General features: G+C 41.3%; 2 protein-coding genes across 3 annotated transcripts; one reads left to right on the forward strand and one right to left on the reverse strand.

Moving 5' to 3' along the window:
- Positions 1-8489: 8489 nt before the first annotated feature.
- On the forward strand, positions 8490-15978 carry SLC16A13 (solute carrier family 16 member 13). 2 transcript variants are annotated; one of them, XR_012476049.1, is made up of 5 exons: positions 8490-9139; positions 9276-9419; positions 9688-10425; positions 11197-11915; positions 14284-15978. XR_012476049.1 is itself a non-coding variant. In XM_074225439.1 (4 exons), exons 1-4 carry the CDS (start codon positions 8941-8943, stop codon positions 11418-11420), a joined length of 1305 nt encoding a protein of 434 aa, XP_074081540.1. In that variant the 5' UTR covers positions 8490-8940; the 3' UTR covers positions 11421-15978. The 2 variants fall into 2 exon arrangements, 1 of the variants encoding a protein (XP_074081540.1); XM_074225439.1 differs by having other exon boundaries at positions 11197-15978.
- Positions 12537-14497, reverse strand: SLC16A11 (solute carrier family 16 member 11). The gene is made up of 4 exons (XM_074225440.1): positions 14296-14497; positions 13846-13989; positions 12941-13702; positions 12537-12828 (listed from the first exon to the last, which is right to left on the reverse strand). Exons 1-4 carry the CDS (start codon positions 14495-14497, stop codon positions 12599-12601), a joined length of 1338 nt encoding a protein of 445 aa, XP_074081541.1. The 3' UTR covers positions 12537-12598.
- Positions 15979-17522: the final 1544 nt, after the last annotated feature.

Raw genomic sequence — 17522 nt, forward strand, 5'->3', positions numbered from 1 at the left:
CCAATATATATTTAATATTTGTGTGTATATGTATATATATGCCTCAATCTAAACTCTGAATCTATGACTTCTTTAAGTGTGTGTGTGTGTGTGTGTGTGTGTGTGTATGTGTGTGTGTATAAATACATGCCCCTGAATATAGTAAGACTAAAACAGACTTTGCTTGATTATATATATTTGTATTGGCTTTATTTTTCTTACTTTCTGAACTTGGAGCAAAAAATACAATAAAATTGAATGGTGGCACAGTGGGTAGAGCACCAGCCCTGGAGTCAGGAGTACCTGAGTTCAAATCCAACCTCAGACACTTAATAATTACCTAGCTGTGTGGCCTTGGGCAAGCCACATAACCCCATTACCTAGCAAAAACTCAAAAAAAAAAAAAAAAGGATGAAATGTTATCAATACAGATGAGATGAGCACCTTCACCATAATTTATAGTGTTATAGAGTTGGTGGGGATACTGAAAGATGATATGACTCATTCAGGATCACAAAGCCAGTAGGTATCAGAGTTGGGATAGTAACTTTGGTCTTCCTGATTCCAAAGTTAGATGTCTCTCCAATATATTATCCAATCTTTCTTCCAGGAGTTTATTTGATTTAAATTTAAATCAATCTCTACAAGAAAAGGTATAAAAATAGCCTAGAAACCACCTCCCACAATTGCAATGGCAGATTAGATCTCAGAGAGGTTAACCGTCACTATTCTCCTGGATTGGGTCAAGCAGACTGCTCAGTTGCTGAGCTGATTCCTTATTGGGATCAGCCTATACAAAACAGGTTATGAAGGGTGGCTTGCTAGTCACTGGATTGCTAGTATATTGCTTCAAGCAGCTCATTTGACCAATAGGCAGCTACTGCTTGACAAGGCTGAATAGGTAATTCAGATAATTTTCTCAGAGTTTATCATCTTTGCTAGATAGATTCACTGAATTCCCTCTACTCAATGAGAAGTTTCAGTTTCTGACTATCTTCAAGTCTCCAGTTCACCTGGGTGGCAGGAGCCTCTTCTCTTAAAGTCTCTTAGAACCTGAGATCTATCCTTCAGTCCTTCCTGGGTTCAAAGCCAGTTTCCTCAGTAAGATACTCTGTCTTGGGTTTTGGTAATCTAATCCAATTGAGTCAGTTATGTTTCCCAGGTACATTTCACACACACACACACACACACACACACACACACACACACACACACACACAGACACCTCTCTAGCTTCAGACCCCTTTCTCAGGTATGGTATGCTTGTTTTGCATTTCAAGATCTTCCTCTTTAGATTTTTTTGTTTGTTTTTCATATTTAAATAGATATTTTTATGTATATTTTTTCAATCAGCAAAAATCTGCCTTCTTACCTTCCCATCCCTTAAAGAAAACTAAAACTATTTACAAACATGTATGGCCAATCAAAACAAACTTTCACATCGGCCATGTCCAAAAAGAATTTGTTTCATTTTGTGCTCTGCTCTTTACTTGTTTATCAGGAGGTAGGTAGCATTTTCATAATTAATCCTCTAGAATCACGGTTGCTCATTACATGGATAAAAGTTCCTAATTCTTTCAAAGTTCTTTTCAATATTGCTGCTGCTGTATAAATTTATCTCCTGGTTATTTTCATTTTAATCTATATTACTTCATACAAATCTTTCATGTTTCTCTGAAACCATATCCATTATTATATTTCATCATATTTATAGACCACAACTTCTTCATCCATTCCCCAATTTATTGGTACCCTCCTAGTTTCCAATTCTTTGCCACTTAAAGAAAAATCAAAAATATTTTTGTACATTCTTAGTTTGTTCCTCTAATTCTCATTCTCCCCCCCATCTCTCAGTCCTTTTCCCACCTATTTCCTCTTTGATTGAATTGTACTTCTGTACTCAACTCTGTGTATATGTATGTGTGTGCATTTTTTCCTTGCTTTAACTAGATCAGATGAATTGTTCAGTCTTTCAGTTAAACCCAGGACATTCTGTCCTTCACTTTCTCTCAAAATCTGTCCAACTTCATTTTTTCCAAGATACAATCTATTCATCTTATCCTCTGCTATTCCCTTTTCTTTTAATCTTCAATCTTTGCCAACATTAGGATCTTTTCCAGTGAGTCCTGTTTTCTTATTATGTGGCCAAAGTATTTAAGTTTCTGCTCTTTTATTTCCAGTATTTGATTTTCCAGTGAATACCTGAATTAATTTCTCTAAGTATTGACTACTTTGATCTCCTTGATGTCCAAGGGACTCTTAAAAGTCTTCTCTAGCACCACAATTCAAAAGCAGGGTTCAGTTTTCCTTTCCAATTCTCACAGACATACATTGCTACTAGAAAAATCCATTGCTTTGATTATATGAAACTTTGTCTACTTTTCAGAATGCTGTCCATAATTGCCATAACTTTCCTTCCAAGGAGTAAGTTTTAAATTTTATGACTGAAGTTGCTGTCTGCAGTGATCTCTGGAGCACAAAATATAAAATCTGACACTGCTTCCTTTTCTTTCTCTGTTTGCCAAGAAGTAATGGGATCAATTGCCAAGATCTTGTTTTTTTAATGTTAAATTTCATGCCAACTATTTTCTTTTTTTTACCTGAGGAACTTATCCTCTGGTGTTATCTCTTTTTTTTTTCATTTTAGTATTGTCTAGGTGGTTTTCTTGGCAAAGATACTGGGGTAGTTTGCCACTTTCTTCTCCAGTGAATCACCTTTTGTCAGAGTTTTTCATTATCACCCATCTGTCTTGGATAGCCCTGCACAGCATACTCATAGTTTGTTTGTTTTTGCCCCCATTTATTTATATTTATTTATTAAAAAATAAAGGCATCCATTCATTTTTGTAAAAATTTTCCCCTTACCACCCTTCTTAAGACACAAATAATCAGATATATACACAATCATGTTACATATATTTCCATATTATAGTTCATAGTTTTATTGAACTCTGTAAGCCTCTTGGGCACAAGTCAATGATCCAGGAGGGGATATCAGATGAGGGTGAAGCTCATCATTAGCTGATTTCTCTATCCCTTCCTCCATGTTTGTTTGTGTACTTTAATTAGATGAGATGATTTCCCCAAGCCTTTTTTCCCTTCAGTCCCCAGTGTATTCCCTTTCCCCTTTCTTTCCATTCTTTTCTTAAGGTCATTAAGACAACAGAATCATTCCCACGCCTAGTCTAATTTGACCCCTGATGATGATAGAGGAGACACATATATCATCTCCATGTATTTGAATGCAGGCAGTTTTATCCTTATTTAGTCCTTTGTCATTTATTATATATTGATGTTTACCTTTTTATGTTCCTCTTAAATCCTGTGTTTGAACTACAAAGTTTCTATCCATCTCTGATTTTTTTCTTTTTTTCTTTTCTTTTATTTTTTATTCTCATTTTGTACAAATTTTTTTTTACATTAATAGAATATTCTTGTTTAAGAGTAAACAAAATACCCCTCCCCCATGAATATAGACTTGCTTGGACAAAAAAGTAAAGGGGAGAGAAAAAAATTAAAATAAAATAAAAAATAGTAATAATTGTAGGTATGGCCAGGTGGCACAATGGACAAAGCATCAGCCCTGGAGCCACGAGCACCTGAGCCCACATCCAGCCCCATAGACCCAACAATCACCCAGCCGTATGACATACAAGCCACCTGATCCCCACTGCCCTGCAAAAACCAAAAAGAAGGGGAAAAAAGACCCAAAATAAAATAAAATAGTAATAATAGTAGGGGTGGCTGGGTGGCAGACAGAGCATTGGCCCTTGAGCCAGGAGCACCTGGGTCCAAATCTGACCCCAGACACCCAAAGATCACCCTGCTATGTGGCCCCAGGCAGGCCACCCAGCCCCATTTGCCCTGCACCCTCCCCCAAATAATAATAATAATAATAATAAATGTGTTTCAGTCTTTGTTCCAACACCAACAACTCTGTCATGGGTGGATCTCATTCTTTATGGTAAGTCCATCACAAAAGTTACTTCCATATTTTTCCAATGTTGCCATTGCTAATTGCAACTCCCTCCTTTCTTATTTCTCCACTACCATGTACTATATTTTCTCTCTCCTTTCACTCTGACTCTGCTGTAGGGTAGGTGAGTGGCAAAGCAGACAGATCCTTGGTCCTGGAGCCAAGAAGCCCTGAGCCCCCATACCACCCCTTAGGCCCAGAATCCACCTGGCCCTATGGTCCCGGACAGGCCATCCAATCCCAGCCCCTTGCAAGAAGTAAAAAAAGAAAATGTGTTATATCTGACCACTCTCCCCCCATGGTCCATCCTCTCCTTCTTTATTCACATTCCCACCCCTTCCTCCTGCCCCTCCTCCTTTTTACTCCAGATGCCTATTCCCCATTGAGTATATATGCTGTTTCCTCTGATTTTTTTTTCTATTCAAGAATACTTAAAAGTCCTTCCCCCCCAAATGATGGGAAATATTTTTTTTTTGCTAGGCAATGGGGTTAAGTGGCTTGCCCAAGGCCACACAGCTAGGTAATTATTAAGTGTCTGAGACCGGATTTGAACCCAGGTACTCCTGACTCCAGGGCCGGTGCTTTATCCACTGAGCCACCTAGCCACCCCGGGAAATATTTTTTAATTTATTTTTTAATTTTTATTTTTTATTTAAGGCAATGGGGTTAAGTGACTTGCCCAAAGTTGCACAGCTAGGTAATTATTATTAAGTGTCTGAGGTCGGATTTGAACTCAGGTACTCCTGACTCCAGGGCTGATGCTCTATCCACCTATGCCACCTAGTTGCCATATGGGAAATATTTTTAACCCTAAATGTTTTTCTATCTAAAAATCTTTTAAGAAATTAAAAAAAAATAGAAATAGAATACTCTAGCAAAGTGTTGAATTTTAAAACTAAAATGAGTGCTTTGAACAATTAGGAATAGTTAACATTTTGGGGCAGCTAGGTGGCACAGTAGATAGAGCATCGGCCCTGGAGTCAGGAGTACCTGAGTTCAAATCCAACCTCAGACACTTAATAATTACCTAGCTGTGCGGCCTTGGGCAAGCCACTTAACCTCATTTGCCTTGCAAAACTAAATAAATAAATAGTTAATATTTGATTTAAAATTAGAAAGAATTTTCTGAATATAAGTTGAGAATAGATTGAAATGAACTTAATTATGAACAATCCATATATACATTTCCTTTTCAAATGAGATACTAGAACAATGATTCAGATGTACTCTCAAATGTGAAAAGACACATGCAAAGGATTGTGTTGCAAAAGCATTCACCATAAGAAAGGATTCTCTCAGTCTATGGATAAATGTAACCACATTCTCCCAAGCATGCACCATTCATCATGATGGACTTTTGAGAAGGGAATAGAATTTTACCAATGAACAACTATAAGCAAATGGGACTAGTAGTATAGTCTTGGTGATGCTTTAACTTCTTTGTTTTCCAAGTCTTAGACTTAGGAGTTGAAGAGAAAGGGATAAAGGGGACTTTGATGTAACTATATGTGATAGCAATTCTGTACTTTGTGCTCCCCCACCCCCCAAAAAAGTCTTGTCTATCAACAAAAACAGAAAAAGTTCTTATACTATAATATTGCATTTGCATGGACCCTGGAAGAGGATATAATGTTGCAGAACAAAAAACTACTAAATACAGATGAAGTAAACTTCTAGGGTGAAAACACTTCTACAAGAAACCTTGTATAAGAAAAATACAAATGTACTAAATTAATTTTAAGGAGAAAAAGAGATGGGAACAAGTTCTTGGCTTTTCTTTTTAAGGATGTTATGCATAATTCTTTCCACTTGCCTACTTTTCTGCAAAAACAAGATTTACAGATTTAATTTCCCTGTTATGAAAAGTCATGTAGTAGCCATTTTATAAATATTGCTTTCTGATTTTTATCATAATGAGAAATAATTAAAATTATTGATTTGTACCATTATGTGTAGTTGGAGATATAAATAAAATATTTATTAAATAAAAATAAAATTATTGATTTGCAAGTAAGTAATTAAAATTAAAATCTTTTATAAATTCATATGGTAATTCAATAATATGTGCTTTTATATTTAGGGATTACTAATAATTGCACCCTCTAGCAAAGAGGTTGTTTTGATAATCATAACTCTGCTTAGTTCAGGCAATTTTTTACGCTCTTCAAGTTAGGGTAGACTTCTATGTTACATGCAGAACAACATAACTCTAGTTTGGCATTTGTGAATATTGTTGTTGGCTTTTCATTCTTGATTAATCATTGTAACTGTTGTCTTTTGAACTTGTAAAGGAGCTTGTTTTTCCCTCTCTTGGGAAATACCTCTCTTGGTATTCAACTTCAAAGAATTGCTTAACTTTTCCAAGCCATGCTGTTTTTGTGGTTGATTCTTTTGAGTATGATAAGACTAATTTATTTTAAACATATCAAAGACCTGTCTTGTCACACTTCTATAAGAAAGACTGAGTCTGGAGGGGGTTCAAATTTGCTTGTCTCATTTTTCCTGAATGTGTCTCTTACTGTCTAATCTATAACTCATCTTAAAGAAGCAAAAATAAGAGCTGGTTGTACTGTGTATATGTGTCAATGTGCCCTCTTTCTGTTATATTTATTCTAGTTTTCAAAATACCAATAAAAATTAAAATGAAAGAGAAAAAAGTAATACTTGGAAGATTTTCATTTCATTAAAGGCCCACTTTTTCCCTTGTAGTATTATATTGTTTTGATGGGAAAGTTATTCTCGGCCATAAACCCATTTCCTTTGCCTTCTAGAACTTGTAATCCAAGTTCTTTGCTCCTCTATAATGGTGGCTGTTAAATTATATATATGAGCCTTAGAAGTCCTGTTTGTGGTGGCAAAGAACTGGAAATTAAGTGAATGCCCTTCAATTGGGGAATGGCTTAACAAACTGTGGTATGTGTATGTGATGGAACACTATTGTTCTATTAGAAACCTGGAGGGATGGAAATTCAGGGAAGCCTGGAAGGATTTGCATGAACTGATGCTGAGTAAGATGAGCAGAACCAGAAGAACATTGTACAGCAACTTGGGGGTGATGGTCAACCTTAATGGACTTGCTCATTCCATCAGTGCAACAATTAAGGCATAATTCTGGGGTATCTGTGATGGAAAATACCATCTGTATCCAGAGAAAGAACTGTAGAGTTTGAACAAAGACCAAAGACTATTACCTTTAATTTAAAAAAAAAATTATCTTATTATGTAATTTTGCTATCTCTTATACTTTGTTTCTTCCTTAAGGAAATGGTTTCTCTCTCATCACATTCAGCTTAGATCAATGTTTACCATGTAATGACTAACAGACTGCCTTCTGTGGGGGGTGGGGGGAGGGAAGCAAGATTAGGGGGGAAATTGTAAAACTCAAAATATATACAACCTTTCTTTTATTTAAAAAAAAAGAAAACAAAGATGAGGAAAGCACCTAGTTTAGACCAAGCACACCTCCCTGCTGGAGGTCACAGTTTTGAAGATGTTAAAGGATGGATTGCTTCTGAAGATATCTAGGATAGTGTACCCCCCAACCTCCCAAAAACATCATCAGCTATTACTTTTAAAAAAATATTGAGAAAAATAAGCAATTATCAACTCATCTTAGATCTCATTCTCAAAGGGTAATGAGCACAATCTTCAATCCTATTTATCTTGCAAACACTGGACACAACAATCCAGTGATGACTTCCATTCAAATTCTCTCTGAGTTAAGTGACTTGCCCAAAGTCACACAGCTAGGCAATTATTAAGGTCTTCATAACTCCAGGGCCAGTACTCTATCCTTGTGCCACCTAGCTGCTCCTCAAACTCTCTTCATACTCAATTTTCCCCTCTGAAACAGATATGGCTTTTTGCAGTGTCTAGTTCAAGGGATTGTTGTGGAAATTCATTGGGATTAAGTATGTGAGCCTAACTTTAAAAAATACTTTTAATGAACAAAATCTATTTTTTTCTTTCTCTTCTCCCCCTCTAATGTAAAATTGATCAAAACAAACCCTTGTAACAAATATGCTTCGTTACATTCCTGCACATTTGACACATATCAAATATATGTCTCATTCTAGACAACATTTACAACCTTATGGTTGGGGTATAAATTGTTTTAGGGTTCTGTTTACTTTACATCATTTCATAAAAGTTTCTCATCATCCATAATCTACACCATCCTGGTGAAAGCATGGAAAATACATTATTAATATTAAAATCTATGGCCTTTTAGATTCAACTGGGTATTAAATATATTATGCTGAAGTCAGCTCCTAATGAATCACAAGATCCACTGAAATTTCAACTTGAGCATCTGCATCTCCAAAATCGGCAGACATTATAAATTAGGACCTAGACTATTGTTTTATTATTGTCTAGACATATGAAAGTGACAGAAAAAAATGTTAATACAACCAATTAAATTCTGGTGTCCTGCCTACATTTCCCACCCCCCCCCGCTGGAGAGATGATTGTTAAATATTTACCATGGCACGATACCGTAGCCCTACCTTCAGTTACCTGAAGAACCTTCCTATCTATCCTTAGAACTCACTCATCCAGTCATTTTTCCTCCAGGTCCTAGCTTTTAGCTAGCTGCTTTCCACAGGTCACTCGGCCCTCGCTTGCTTAGTGTAGAAGGAAAAACTACAGGTGCCAGGGAAGAAAAGAGGCGGTACCTGCCCGGGGCCTCAGGACTAGACAGTTAAGCCAGCCGGAACCGGACTTTCGCCTCAGGAGCAGGTTGGGTCAGGCTCCTGCCCAACTAGTGGTTTCTCGCTCCGCTGCGGCGGGGGGTTGAGGGCTACGGAGAGGAAGGTGACTGCCTCAGGGGCGCACCTGCCTAGAACGCAGGGGACGAGGTGCTTCGGGTCCTTCCCTTTCCCCCTCCTCTAAATCCCTGGAAGGCGGGTGGGCTTGCATCAGCCAGGGAGCAGCCCTTGGAGCTGGGCGTCCACTTTCCCCACGACCTCGCAGTTGTTTTGCGGATGGCCAGGCGAGTCGAGCCCCCGGACGGGGGCTGGGGGTGGATCGTGGTCCTTTCGGCCTTTTTCCAGTCCGCTTTGGTGTTCGGGGTGCTGCGGTCTTTCGGCGTCTTCTTCTTGGAGTTCGTAGCGACGTTCGAAGAGCCAGCGGCGCGGGTCTCTTGGATCAGCTCCATCGGGATCGCCGTGCAACAGTTTGGGAGTACGGCGGCCGGGGCAATGCCGAGGGAAAGGGGCTGGATGCCTAGTTCTCCGAGGGGAGGCGGGGCGAGAGTCTGAGACCCCCGGCTCATCTCCGAAAAAATCTTCCTGCAGCTCCCCTCCCTCCATATCTCCAGGCCCCGTGGGCAGTGCCCTGAGCACTCACTTCGGCCCTCGGCGTGTGGTGATGACAGGGGGTGCCTTGGCTGCGCTGGGTATGATGCTGGCCTCGTTTTCCACCTGCCTGATGCACCTCTACCTCAGCATCGGCCTGATCTCTGGTGACTATGTGTGGTAAGGGTTAGGGAAGCTGGGCAAGGGAAGATGGCCCGGGGCTTCTGTTGGGTTCTGGGATCCCACATTCTACCCTTCTGTACCTCTTTAAGGAGATAATTTAGGAGGGGGCCAGGACATAACTGGGTCCCCAAGGGAAGCAGGAAAATCAGGAATCAAGAGTCTGCAATGACTTGATCCAGAGAGAACAGAACATACAGGGATATATAGGCTTGTCTACTAAGCCCTTCTGTCTCTTTTTTTTCCCTCTGGTAGGTGCTGGTTGGGCCCTGACCTTCACCCCTACCCTGGCCTGCCTCTCCAGATACTTCTCTAAACGTCGATCGCTGGCCACAGGATTAGCATTGACTGGCATAGGCCTCTCTTCCTTTGTCTTTGCCCCATTCTTCCAGTGGCTTATCAACTATTATGCATGGCGGGGTGCCCTTCTCTTGGTAGCTGCTCTCTCCTTACACCTGGTGGCCTGTGGGGCTCTCCTTCGACCTCTCAAACTGTCAGAAGATCCTGCTGAGGAAGGCCCGATTGCTCAGTTGGTCTCCCTGCTCCACCATGGCCCCTTTCTATGTTATACTGCTGCTCTCACCCTGATCAATGCTGGCTACTTTATCCCCTATGTCCACCTTGTAGCACATGCCCAGGACTTGGGTTGGGAACCTCTCCCTGCAGCCTTCCTCCTGTCTTTGGTGGCTGTGGCAGATCTGGCAGGGCGTGTGTTCTCAGGGTGGCTGGGGGACATAAGTCCATGGCCTGTGGTCCGGCTGCTGGCATTATGGTCTTTTCTGACAGGGATGGTATTGGCACTGCTCCCTGTGGCAAACCAACCTTTGGCTCTTATGGCCCTGGGTATAATCTATGGCTTCACTTCAGGGGCTCTGACGCCTGTGGCTTTCTCAGTTCTGCCTGAACTTGTTGGAGTTGGAAGAATATACAGCGGCCTCGGGCTGTTACAATTGGTAGAAAGCATTGGGGGACTGTTAGGGGCACCATTATCAGGTAAGAGGGTTGGGGGGTGGCAATACTAGGGAAAAGAAAAATGGAAGTTGGGAAATACCTAAATCCCAAGGAGGAGTATATATAGGCTGGTGAAGAAAAAGGGTAGTGGGATAATCTAAGCATATATAACCCTTGAGCTCTGATAGCTCATGTGTCTTTTGAAGAGATAACTCAGGCTGGCAAGGTTAAAGTGCTCCTGAACTTCTTTCCCTCTCTGACTCTTGTCCTATTGGGCTCTCAGTTGAGGCTTGATCAAAGTCCTAGGAATGGAGAAGAAGCTAGATGCTTTCAGGTGTATCTAGAGCTGGAGTCTGTTAATTGTTAATGGAGCAACATGAACAAGAAGAATTGGCTAGTAGATATGAAAGGTGAAAGACTTTGGAATTGGTTTTCCAAACCCTTTTAGTAGAAGTTGTTTTAGTCCTTCATTCCAATCTCCCTTTGGGTCCTGAATAAGAAGTCATCTTAGAATTTCCCTTCCGGGGCAGCTAGGTGGTGAGGGGAGAGAGCACTAACTCTGGAGTCAGGAGGACCTGAGTTCAAATCCGACCTCAGACACTTAATAATTACCTAGCTGTGTGATCTTGGGCAAATCACTTAACCCCATTGCCTTGCAAAAACCAAGAAAGGAGAACAAATAAGAATTTTCCTTAGAAGCTTTGATGATGGTATAAGTCAGAGAAGTGGTGACTGGAATTTTGCTAATTAACCTATTGTTCAGAATTTATTCTAACTCACCTGTTCCCTTTCTCCCTCTCTCTTCTATCCTAGGCTACCTCCGAGATCTGACAGGCAACTACACAGCTTCCTTTGTGGTGGCTGGAGCCTTCCTTCTCTGTGGAAGCATGGTGCTCCTTACCCTTCCTGGTTTCTTCTTCTGCTTTTTCCTACCTTCTGCCACAGAACAATATTCTGTGACGAAGTCAATGGAAGTCAGAGGGTCCCCCAAAAGGATTGAGTATGGAGAAGGAAGCCCGGGGCTCCAAGATCCTTAATTAAATTAAGGTTCCAGAAATTCCCAACCTTCATTCCCCCCCACCCACCCAGAACCTTAGCTATTTATATGTGCCTCTCTGAACCTACTTAGAAACAGGTCACCCATTATATTGTATTTTTGTAAGCCCTCTGTTGTTTCTCTGTTGTAACTATTCCCTCTTTCCCTTCTACCCTTCTGTTGTCTCCAAGGCTCTAAAGACCACGAGTTCAAGTCCCTCTACAGTTTTTCTTCCCCTTACTTTCATTACCAGTCTCAAGCTATGGATCAAAGACCCATAGCAAGAACCTGGCTAATGCTTTTTATTTGACCTCAGGTGTCTTAGTCTCTTTGAATATTCCATTTCAGGATGGAGAAAATTCTTGATGAGTATCTCTGAGGACAGAAGAAGAGAGATAAGGATTGTTGGTGGTAGATGGATGAGGTCATGGGCCCAAATACTTGGGATGCCTGTTTATCTTATCTCCATGGGAGGAATATCCTAGAACTATACCAGGTCAGACTTTGCTCTCTGTAGTTGAGGTTCTTTTAAAAATTTACTACCTCTTTTTCTTTTGTTTTGTTTTGTTTTTTTTTTTGCAAGGCCCTGGGGTTACGTGGCTTGTCCAAGGCCACATAGCTAGGTAATTATTAAGTATCACTTAGGTACTCCTGACTCCAGGGCCAGTCTTCTATCCACTGCACCACCTAGCTGCCCCACTACCTCTTTTTCTAAAGGAGGCGATCAAGACAAGAAGGAGGACTGAGGGATGCCAATGGAATCCCTGGGTTCCCCCAGACCAAAAGAAAGGGTAAATTGAATTTTTACAAATGTCTTAGGGTTCTAGAGGGGAAGGAAGCTGCTGATGTCTAGGGACCTGCTCAGACATCAGTGTGGGGACTTGTATATACTGATCATTTTCCTTGCTATCTTCCCTTGGTTCCATCCAAGGTACAGATAGAAGCCAACCTCCTACAGAGGTGTGCCTGTTAGGAACCATAAAGGAAACTTGCCTCATGACTCCATACTTGGCTCCCTCAATGTAGGGGTTACCTGTAACCTAATAATATAGGTTCTCCCATCCCTTTTCTCCCCCCCACTTATAATTTCCTTAGCTTTCTGGGTTAAGGGGTTTGAATATGGATGAAAAGGGGATTGGCAGTAATTTTATTTGAAGGGGAAGGGGAAAGAAAAAGGAGTCAACAAGTTGTGTTTGGGATGGAACGAGAATCTCTTGGGGAGACCAGGGCAATTTCAGGTGAAGGAAGGAGCTCTCCTTGCTCAGGAGGAGGATTTGAGGAAGGAGGAACAGTCTTACAGGGAGGCAAGGCTCCAGGGAGCATCAGGTAGATGAAGCTTCCAGAAAGGATGAAGGAGCCACAGACTAGGAAGGAAGCTTTAAAGTCACCTGTCACATCCCTGAGGAAACCTGTGAAGAAAGGGAGAAGAGGCATGGGGAAATTAAAAACTTCTCAGCCCAAGGGAAGAGACTTAGTGAAAGTAAAAGAGAATGGATTATTCTGTGTGCCTAACTCCCTTACCTGAAAATGGTGGGCCCAGGAGTCCTCCCAGGCTCATCAACATCATCACCAGTCCAGTGGCCTGCAAGATGCCCCCAAGTCCTACAAGATCAGGCAGGACACCAAACACCAGTGGAGCAAATGCACCCGCACTCATCCCATAGGCTCCTGCTGCTGCTAGAAGGGGTCCTCCCCACCCTTCTTCTTGTTCCTGCACCAACCCCACTGCCACCAGTCCCAACCCAGTCAGTGCCCCAGTGATGGCCAACAACCGAGGAAGAGGGATCCAGCCACGATCTGCCAGCCACCCAGAGATTAATCGGGTTCCTGCATCCCCCACTGCTGCCCCAGCAACCACCAGAGCTGCCCCATATCCTCCAAGTCCAAGGTCCAGAGCATGGGGAGCAAGATGCACATAGGGAATGAAGTAACCAGCTCCCACCAGGGTTGTCCCTAATGCAAACACAGCAAAGGCAGGGTGGGTAAACAGGGTGAGACCAAGAGCACTGAGGGGACTGTGAGGTGGAGTAGTAGGATCCCCAGAGAGAGTCAAAGGCCGGAGCAGGGCCCCACAGGGGGTGAGATGAAGGGTGGTGGCCCCAAGCAGAAGCAGGGCACCTCTCCAGCCAAAAGCATCAAGGAGAAGCTGCAGAACTGGGGCCAGGAGCAAGGAGGCCACCCCGTTGCCAGTCAAGGCTAGTCCCACAGCCAGGACCCTTCGCCTGGAGAAATATCGAGAGAGGGTGCCCAAAGCTGGAGCAAACACCAGAGCCCAGCCAGAGCCTACAGAAAAGAGGATAGCTAAAGTCAGTGATTTAAACTTTACTGTCTTTGAGGACCCAGGAATACTGCCCTGACCCCCCCTCCCCCAGGGTCTCACTCTCTCAAGGAATGCAGGTACCCCCCCTTTCCACCTTCCTCCTCACCTGCAAGGAGGCCAAGGCCAAGATAGAGGTGCAGTAGACTGCTGGAAAAGGCAGAGAGAATGAAGCCAAGGGAAGTGATGATACCTCCCACCATCACCACAGGACGTGCCCCCCAACGAGTACTCAGAGCACTACCCACTGGGCCTGAGAAAGATGGAGACTAAAGTCAGTTCTAGGATGTCCCACTTCTACTTGGTTTCTGCTTTGCAAGGTCCCCTTACCCAGTCATTTCCTCCCTCCCAACCAAAAAAAAAACCCTTATGGGATCCACCTTTCTACTATGCTTCCACCTCCTTTTTGTCCTCTAGCCTAGTAACTGGATTAGTTCTTTGACTCTCTTCTTAGCTATGACCTCTACTATATCTTCTGGGCTACAATTTGGTCCTTACTGAAGCCTAAAATCATCTCCTTCCCCTCCCCCCAACCCAACTTGCTTAGGGTCCTTCTCACTGGCAGCCTGCTGCACAGCCAGAGCTATGGCGCTGACCCACGCAGTGTCCTGGGTACTTCGGTCAAAGTACTCTGCAAAAGCAGGAAGAGCAAGGCCCAACGAACGGAGGAGTCCATAGGAAAGTCCATTCACCACAAATGCAGACCCTGCTACCACCCAGCCCCAGCCCCCATCAGGGGGTCTGGCCATCAAGGGAGACATCACCTGTTGGGGTAGAAATATGGAAATGAGAAAACATTCAGAAAAAATAGGAAGGAGCATGAGGACCCCACCAAAAGGACTAACCTTCCCTCCCCCTAGCCTGGCTCTTTCTTAAAGACCAAGTATTCAGACTTGCCTCCCTCCAGTTTTTCCATAGACAAAATACCTGTAGTCATGAAGAAAAGGAATTAGAGAAGCCTGGGGTGGATGAAGAAGGACCACCAGAGCCTTGGAGTCAAACACCCAGTTCTTTTTTGTAGAAATGGGGATGAGAAGGAATGGGGTAGGAGAGATCTGGGGATCCAGGTGCCAGGGAAGCCTTCCCCGGACAACACTCCATCCTTCAATCAATACTCTTCCTTATTCTCTCACTTACCCTCAGTATTCTGTCAGTTTAGAGGGGAAAGGGCAAGAATGATCCTCTTCCTACTTCTACCAGGAGGTCAGAAGCCTGGAAAGGGAAAATAGCAAAGAACTGGGTTAAGATAGGTTTTCTCTCTATAAACAAAAGTTAACCTGAGGGACCAAGTCACCTGGGCAAAAGGAAGGAATAAGAAGGTATAGCAGAGACATGTGGGATGGCCCAGGGTTGCCAACCAATCACTGGAGAAAAACAGTAAGTCTAGGAGTTGAGTCCCACGGGGATTGAATCACTTCTCTTGTATTACTTTTCCAGTTTCTCATATATACACTCACCTGCTCTTATCTCAGCCATGAAGAGTAGAATGTTTTACAAAGCCTCTCAGAATGCACCATTGGTCCAGGAGCAGGTATAGATTGATAAAACATTAGACATAGCTATAAATGATCTTAGGTAAGTGCCATATAGTTTAACACCTTTATTTAAAAGGAGGAAATTTGAAATATCACCATATTATTCTCAGAAACTAAAAGTCAGGTCTTTAGGTATCTACTGCTCAGCTCAAGATGAGATCAACAGCAAATCAACAATTTTGTTGAGTCATTCAACTCAGAACATTCTGTGTGAATAATGAAGTGGACACAAATGGGTTAGGTAAAGGTACTATCTCCAATTCTGGAAACGCACTTTTCTTATTGGAATATCTTTTCTCCACTTTCCAATCCCCTTCCCCTTCAGAATCCCTCCATCCCCAAAGGACCACAGATTTTCATAGAACCTGCCTCCCAAACCTCTCATCCAGTTTCTAGATAAGGAAATTTAATCCAGAGAGAAAGTGGCTTGTCCAGTCCCAGGGATCACCTCCCCTTCTTCATTAAAAACCATCATCCCTTTCTTTGGAAAAAAATATTATGAATTTAATAAAATCAACAAACATGAATTTTCTTTAAACAATGAACAGATAAATAGAATTGTCTGTGACTGAATCTCTATTATATTACAGCTTTTTTTTTTAAGGATATGTTTTGTATAATCCATATCAGATTAATTGTTATCCCAGGGTAAGGGGAGAGAAGGGTGGGAAGGAGAAAACTTTACAAAAATGAATGTTGGAAATTATCTTTACACATAATTTGAAAAAATAAATAAATTTATTTTTAAAATAAAATAAAAAGAATTTAAGTTTAACTCAGTAGTTCACACTTTTTAAATAAGTTTTTATGCTTATTACTTTTTTTCTTTTAAATAAGTTGTTTCTTGCCATAGTATACTCTTCCTCTTCTTCCTCTCAGAGAGGAATAGTATTTTTTGGAGAAGAAAAAAAAATCAACACAGATCAATACATCAAAAAAGCTCCAAAATGTGAGCAATATGTTAACAACAGTAACTTCACAAAGGCATAGGAGTGTCTTTTCCTATCTCTTTGAATCCTATTTGATCTTTATAATTTTGTTACATTTACTTTTGATTTTTTTGATATATTGTTTTTTATTTGCATTGTTGTGGTCATTCTGTATATTGTTTTCTTGGCTCTGCTTACTTCACTCTCCATCAATTCACATAGATGTCTCCATGCTTTTATATACTCATCATTTTAATAATACTCCATTACGTTAGTGTACCACAAATTGTTTAGTCATTTCCCAAGTGCTGGGCCTCTATTTTTTTTGTTTCACAAAAAGTGGTGTCATAAATATTTTTGAGTATATGGGAATTTTTTTTCTTATCAATGACTTCCTTGGGATTATAGGTTCAGCAATGGAGTTTCTGGTTCAAAAGATATGGGCATTTTTGTCACTTTATTTTCATAACTCCAAATTTCTTTTTTTTGTTGTTTTTTTCTTAGTTTTTTCTGCAAAGCAATGGGGTTAAGTGGCTTGCCCAAGACCACACAGCTAGGTAATTATTAAATGTCTGAGGCTGGATTTGAACTGAGGTACTCCTGACACCAGGGCTGGTGCTCTATCCACTGCACCACCTAGCCTCCCCCCCTTCAAATTTCTTTTTTTAAATGATTGTACCATTTCAAAGATCATACAATATTTGCCTGTTTTTCCACATCCCTTCCAACAATGATCGTTGTCATTTTTATCATTTTTACCATTTTGCAGGGTAGGAGGTAAAACCTCAGGGTTGTTCTAATGTGCATTTTTCTTATTAGTGATTTGGAGCATTTTTGTATGCAGCTGTGAATACTTTGCCGTTCTTTTGAGAATTATTTGTTCATATCCTTTAACCATTTAACTACTGGAAAATGACTTAGATGTTTATCTTGGCACTGAAGACCTCTAATAACAAATCAGTGATCAGTGGGTGCCACTGATATCTCAGAGGAAGATTCACAATGCTTTCTGGAGGTCTTTAGCTTAACTGATAAGGCACTCCATTTAATAGAATGTCTGATGTTCAGCTCCCCTGCCTCAGCCTAAGTTGAGAACTGAAGGGATGAACAAAGCCAAAAGCAGCTTTTTCAACTCCTGCTTTCTGATAGTGAAACCGAATAAAAGTCACTCTTCAAAGCTCCATTTAAGAGAGATCCAGTTTTCTAGCCAGGCCCCCCCACACTCACCTGCATGCATAATCAACAAGTTTAGAGAAATAAATGTGTATGTTAACTAATTCTATTTTGCTCTTTCTTGAAATCAAATTCTAGAGCCTAATGTT

The sequence above is a fragment of the Macrotis lagotis genome, chromosome 2, assembly GCF_037893015.1.
Source record: "Macrotis lagotis isolate mMagLag1 chromosome 2, bilby.v1.9.chrom.fasta, whole genome shotgun sequence".
Taxonomy (NCBI): domain Eukaryota; kingdom Metazoa; phylum Chordata; class Mammalia; order Peramelemorphia; family Peramelidae; genus Macrotis; species Macrotis lagotis.

What these genes read in the sequence shown, in the direction of transcription:
- SLC16A13 (XM_074225439.1), top strand. Translation starts at nt 8,941, where the DNA reads ATGGCCAGGCGAGTCGAGCCCCCGGACGGGGGCTGGGGGTGGATCGTG. An exon ending in CGCCGTGCAACAGTTTGGGA is followed by an intron (nt 9,140 to 9,275) that starts GTACGGCGGCCG and finishes CCATATCTCCAG; the next exon opens with GCCCCGTGGGCAGTGCCCTG. An exon ending in CAGCATCGGCCTGATCTCTG is followed by an intron (nt 9,420 to 9,687) that starts GTGACTATGTGT and finishes TCCCTCTGGTAG; the next exon opens with GTGCTGGTTGGGCCCTGACC.
- SLC16A11 (XM_074225440.1), bottom strand. Translation starts at nt 14,497, where the DNA reads ATGTCTCCCTTGATGGCCAGACCCCCTGATGGGGGCTGGGGCTGGGTG. An exon ending in TGGCCTTGGCCTCCTTGCAG is followed by an intron (nt 13,703 to 13,845) that starts GTGAGGAGGAAG and finishes TCTTTTCTGTAG; the next exon opens with GCTCTGGCTGGGCTCTGGTG. An exon ending in CCTGGGCCCACCATTTTCAG is followed by an intron (nt 12,829 to 12,940) that starts GTAAGGGAGTTA and finishes CTTTCTTCACAG; the next exon opens with GTTTCCTCAGGGATGTGACA.